At 37.1% G+C, this 5004-nt stretch overlaps 2 protein-coding genes across 3 annotated transcripts in view; one reads left to right on the top strand and one right to left on the bottom strand.

The window, feature by feature from the left end:
- The window catches only part of plce1 (phospholipase C, epsilon 1), a 53531-nt gene extending 52399 nt beyond the window's left edge, over positions 1-1132 (bottom strand). For both annotated transcript variants that reach the window (XM_014029224.1, XM_014029225.1), the window contains exon 1: positions 1021-1132. The gene's annotated coding sequence lies outside the window, so the exon portion shown is untranslated. The remainder of the gene's footprint in view (positions 1-1020) is intronic.
- Positions 1133-3994: 2862 nt separating this feature from the next.
- LOC106533024 (beclin-1) lies at positions 3995-4624 on the top strand (the record flags this gene model as incomplete). Its single annotated transcript, XM_014029223.1, is given in 3 exon segments — positions 3995-4148; positions 4312-4445; positions 4560-4624. Coding segments are annotated over 2 exon segments (192 nt in total), but the record flags the coding sequence as incomplete, so codon positions are not given.
- Positions 4625-5004: the final 380 nt, after the last annotated feature.

Genomic DNA, 5004 nt, shown 5'->3' with positions numbered 1-5004 from the left:
CCTGACAACAGAGCTCAAAGTGTGGGATCATTTTAAGAAAATGAAAGAGAAACCTGTCAATATCTGCAGAGCAGAACTTGCCTTCCACAGCAATTATTTTTTGTTAGCATATAGCTAAAATCTAACGATGGTTATATAATAGCAGCTACATTCTGACGTGATAAGCTCTGTTTTATATTCAATTAACGTATGATCTGATAAGTCGACTAATCGAAAAAAATAATCGGTGATTAATCGATTATTAAAATAATCGTTTGTGGCAGCCCTATTTAACACAAATGTTTTCAAAATTCAAAATTATGCAAGGTAGACTTAATAAATGTATTAGGCTACTAAAAGCCGAAAAGAACTGGAAATTTTTTAAAATACTTTATTAAAAGGTACGTCTGTTTGTTTGTTTGTTTATTTATTTATTTAATATCTGGTTATGTCCCAAGTTGATAAATCTATTTAAAATGTATTTCCCCTCGTGATTTCAGCTGTCTGTACTGGACTGAGCCCCTTCAACATCCTGACCTCAGCAACTTTTTCACTTTTATTTCCATTTGGAGCGGATRACTTCCATCACAGAAACATGGCAGGTTTTTGGGAGTAAGGTCTGGAAAGGAAATGAAACCTCCAAATGTAAACACTGACATCAGCTGTCAAATTAAAAACCTAATCGTGCAACACACGCACCACCTGTCGCTGGAACGACACTATTTAGCAGTTTTGATCTTTTTTTAAAATGTTTTAGTAGGCTACAAACTAAATTAGCACAAGTATTTGGCCTAATTCTGACAGTAACTCAAAGAACTTGGACCACAGCACGTGGTTTTTTTATTTTATTTTATTTTAATCAACCATTGCACCCCGCAAAAAAAAATTAATTAATTAAAAAAAACATTTTCTATTTCGAAAGTCTTCATTTGAGAGACAGACTAACCCTGAATGCGACATCTGGGGGACAGCTCTACCAGCAACTTTACAAAGCAAACCMCTCGTGCAGCAAATTTAAATAAAAGTTGCCCACAAACTTACCGACTCGTCTTCTASTCTCAACAAGTGCGCAGCACGAGGACAACTTCAACCAACACGCCGTTTCTCAGGTCTCGACACAGTTGACACAGCAGCTCGTGTGGCGGTGGGAAGCCGCTCTCCTCCGTGCTGCCTTCAGGTGCTCGTCGGAATTTACAACACTGGCTACATTAATCCGTGTGGCTGTGGCTGCTGTGATGCAAACACACATTTTGACCTAAAAGTCACAACTTACCCGTGACTTGAAAAACGTTGATAAAAAAAAACCATTTTGAAAATATATATATATATATAATAATAATAAAATAAAGAGTGTGAATGCTGTCTGCTGACTGACTTTCCTGAAGTTTGCTGAAGAAGCTAAAAATGAAATTAGGCTACCAGCTAAAAGAAGCAAAACAGCAGCTAAAACTAAGCACAAGAAGACAAAACAGTGCAAATAAACTAAAACAAATTTCAAACATGACAATGTTTTTGAATAAATTGAAGAGATCTTGATGAAACGTTTGTTTGTTTGTTTGTTTGTTTGTTTGTTTGTTTGTTTGTTTGTTTGTTTGTTTGTTTGTTTGTTTGTTTGTTTACAAAAAATAACGCGTCCAGGGGATCTAATTAACTTTTTTCTTTCTTTTTGGATTGTTCTATCTGGATTATTGAGATGCATCAGGACATTTGCGAATAAAGTTAAACACTTTGAAAAACGTAAAAGTTACAAAATTCAAAAGTCTTAGCAGAACGCTTGGATGCATAAATGCATAAAATAGCGCAAAGTATGCGAAAGTAACAAGATCGTAAAACAAACAGAAAAATAAGAAACACAAAGCAATGCATTTACTACTTCATTATAACAATTACTCCCTCAGAATAAAATTGACATATATWTATTCGGCCTATGGATATTTTTATTTTTATTTTTTATATGTAATGCAAAAAGAGTTAAAGTCAAGTCAGTTATATGTAAAGTTTTTAATCATATACCAATAATGCCCTCAGCATATGTGTTTCACAATGTTTTCAGCTTGATTGAAATATATCCCACAYCACCTAAAGGCAACATTGCCTCCCCTTTGGGCAGCCAAATGAGCTGAGGACAGGAGGACAATAAAAACCTGCAGTTCAATAGAAGCTGCTGTGTGTGAGTGTGTCACTACATAGGAATGCATGGTAACCGCTCTCACCGTAGATCTATTCATTTACTTTTCTTTATGAGGACATATGCAGGACCTATACACTGTCGCCTCAAGCTTTAACGATTCTAAACCATTTAATGAGTACACAAAACAAAATGTCTTAGATTCACCTGACGGGTCTTCTAGCTGGCCCTTGTCATCCTCCATGTGTGACTCTTATGTGCACATACCAGTTAACAGGTTTTAGCTAAACTCCTAATCTTTCCTGGATTGTGTTTATTCAAATATTCCAAATGTGGTTTTTTAAGGTAGCAAGTTGTTACATTGCTCCGTGTGCAAGATCCCTCCTCTTTTATTTCAGCTTTGGAAAATGGGGGACTGTTTTCCAATTAGCTCCACTGATGGGAAGTCTTATGCCATCAGACAGGAATGTGCAACCCTTCCATTCCCCCCAACTATCCTCCACCCAAAAAGAGCATGCAAATTGGTGGGATTTCCCTCCTTGGTGATCAAAAAAGGAGGGATTAGAGGCATTTCTTGCATGATTTAGCTTTTTTTTTTCACATTACCTAATATTATGTGCTTACAGAATGTCACATGGAGTTTTGTCACAGTTCCCAAAAAGCATAAAAATAAAAAAAATCACATTCAGTCACTGATGCATAAGCTCACGCCTATTTATAAGACTCCATAGAATTTAATACAGTTTTATCTGCTGAAGAATAAAGGTGTTTTAAATGTACGAGATGTGCACAGAGTTCTCAGATCAAACCAAGGAAATGTTCTGTTTTCACTCCAGGCAGACTGTTAGAAAGCAGGATGTGCTAGAATACAAACTGCTGAAATCAGATATGTTTTGTGTCTGRATACACCCACTGAGAGAGGCAGCCTTATCTCAAAAGTAAATAACTGAATGTGTGCAAAAAGTGAATGAACTAGAGGGCATCAGCAAGCAATGTAAATATCTTTAAAGTGTTTTAAAGGGATGACATTAAATTTAGTTTTGACTCGTGGGGAAATGTTAAAATAACTGGATCACTTTGTTTTACTGTTTTCAGCTTTCATTCTTTAGCAGCATCAAATTAAATAACTTTGAAACTTGTGATCTTTCGTTTTATAGGTTCCTTTTATTTATTTTTTTATAATGTAGTTAAACATACAACTGATCTATGACTTTACGTACAAGCATAATTATGTTAGAACCTATAACTAGGGGATGTGGGATGGCTATAAGGGGAGAAGGGAGGCCATCCATAAAAAAAAAAGAACCTATAACTATATATCTTGCTGTATCGAACAGCAACGATAGCATCGGTGAGTTTTATTTTGAACCTAATCGAATGAAGCAGCAACTTCCGAAGCTATATCATGTGTTTAATCCCATGGATACTGAACAATTTCCTTTGTAATCCCCAAAAACACAGCTTTACAAGCAAACCCAGCACCTGATGTTGGACAAGTCTGTCCTCTACTGTCATGATAAGTTCATTACAGGTGATTAAAGACATCACTGTGCTCTTCTGCATTTACGCAACATTTTTATATAATTATGTAAAGTGTCATGTCTTTTATTCTTATTATTCTTATTCTTATTCTTATTCTTATTCTTATTCTTATTATTATTATTATTATTATTGTTTTGTATGCAGCATTTTGGAATACAACAAATGTAATTGGACTTATTACTTATCTCCGTTTGTTTATTTTTATAGTACCAAATTACAACAAAATTTACCTCATGGCTGATTTTTAAAAAAAGGCAAACCGATCCAAAAGCATGCATGTAATGTGGTGTTTCTCTTCTCAGCCAGTAGGGGGCAGACATTCGTTGCTATAGCGTCAAGTCTACACGGTTCACAAAACAGAAAAAGAAATCACAACCATCGTAAACAACAACAAGAAAGTGCTCTATTTAGCGACACGATAATTCTGTCAGGGTTGAACCCCTGTTTAGGTCTATTAATCGAAATTATGATGTAATAGTTATTTTCCCCACAAGTGACGGTGAGTATCTCCTCCTCACCGCACTTCATCTGTTTGCTAAACACACGCTAGCCTCAAAGCTAATCGTAGCGCTAAAAAAAACATCGTTTAATGCGACAGTAAAGTGATTACTGTAARGTGTATTTAGTAACGCAGTGGCATTTCGTTTAATGTTATCTTGAAGTTTCGCGATGGAGGGCTCCAAGTCGTCGAGCACAACGATGCAGGTGAGCTTCGTGTGTCAGCGGTGCTCTCAGCCGCTCAAACTGGACACATCCTTCAACGTGCTGGACCGAGTCACCATCCAGGAACTCATCGGTGTGTGTTTACATTACGCAGTAGATCATGGGTTCTGGTGGTGGTTTGTTTTTCTGTCWCTGCTCCGGATGTAGTGATGTGAGGACTGTGTGTGACCTCTCTCCTCTCCCTCAGCCCCGCTGGTTACTGTGACCCCCAGCAAGCAGGCTGACAGCAGGGKGGGGGAGACCCAACCAGAGGTGGGTTCTGTGGTTCTGCTGCTCATCGTTCATTTAGCACTATTTGATATGGTTCATTAACCCTCCTGCTGCCCCATGGTCAAAAGGACTCCCATCGGTGTTTGACCCAAGGGCAGCAAAAATGTTAAGTGGAAATGAGTGCAAATTTGTGCAGACTGATAAGAATGAGACCTCAGAGAGGTTTTTTGATCAGTCTTTTACCTTTAGAGTGTTCTCTATATTTTTAAAAGTACTGTATGGCAGTGGTTCCCAAACTTTTTATCTTCTGACCCACAAAATATCCATGGCAAAAACTTGTGATCCCAAATATTACTGGTCTGTGTACACGAACTTTGTTAATAACCCTAAAAACACAGGCTTTTTGACCATCTAAACAGCTT

The sequence above is a fragment of the Austrofundulus limnaeus genome, unplaced genomic scaffold (assembly GCF_001266775.1).
Source record: "Austrofundulus limnaeus strain Quisiro unplaced genomic scaffold, Austrofundulus_limnaeus-1.0 Scaffold871, whole genome shotgun sequence".
Taxonomy (NCBI): domain Eukaryota; kingdom Metazoa; phylum Chordata; class Actinopteri; order Cyprinodontiformes; family Rivulidae; genus Austrofundulus; species Austrofundulus limnaeus.
This window is presented reverse-complemented; position numbering and strand designations above follow the sequence as displayed.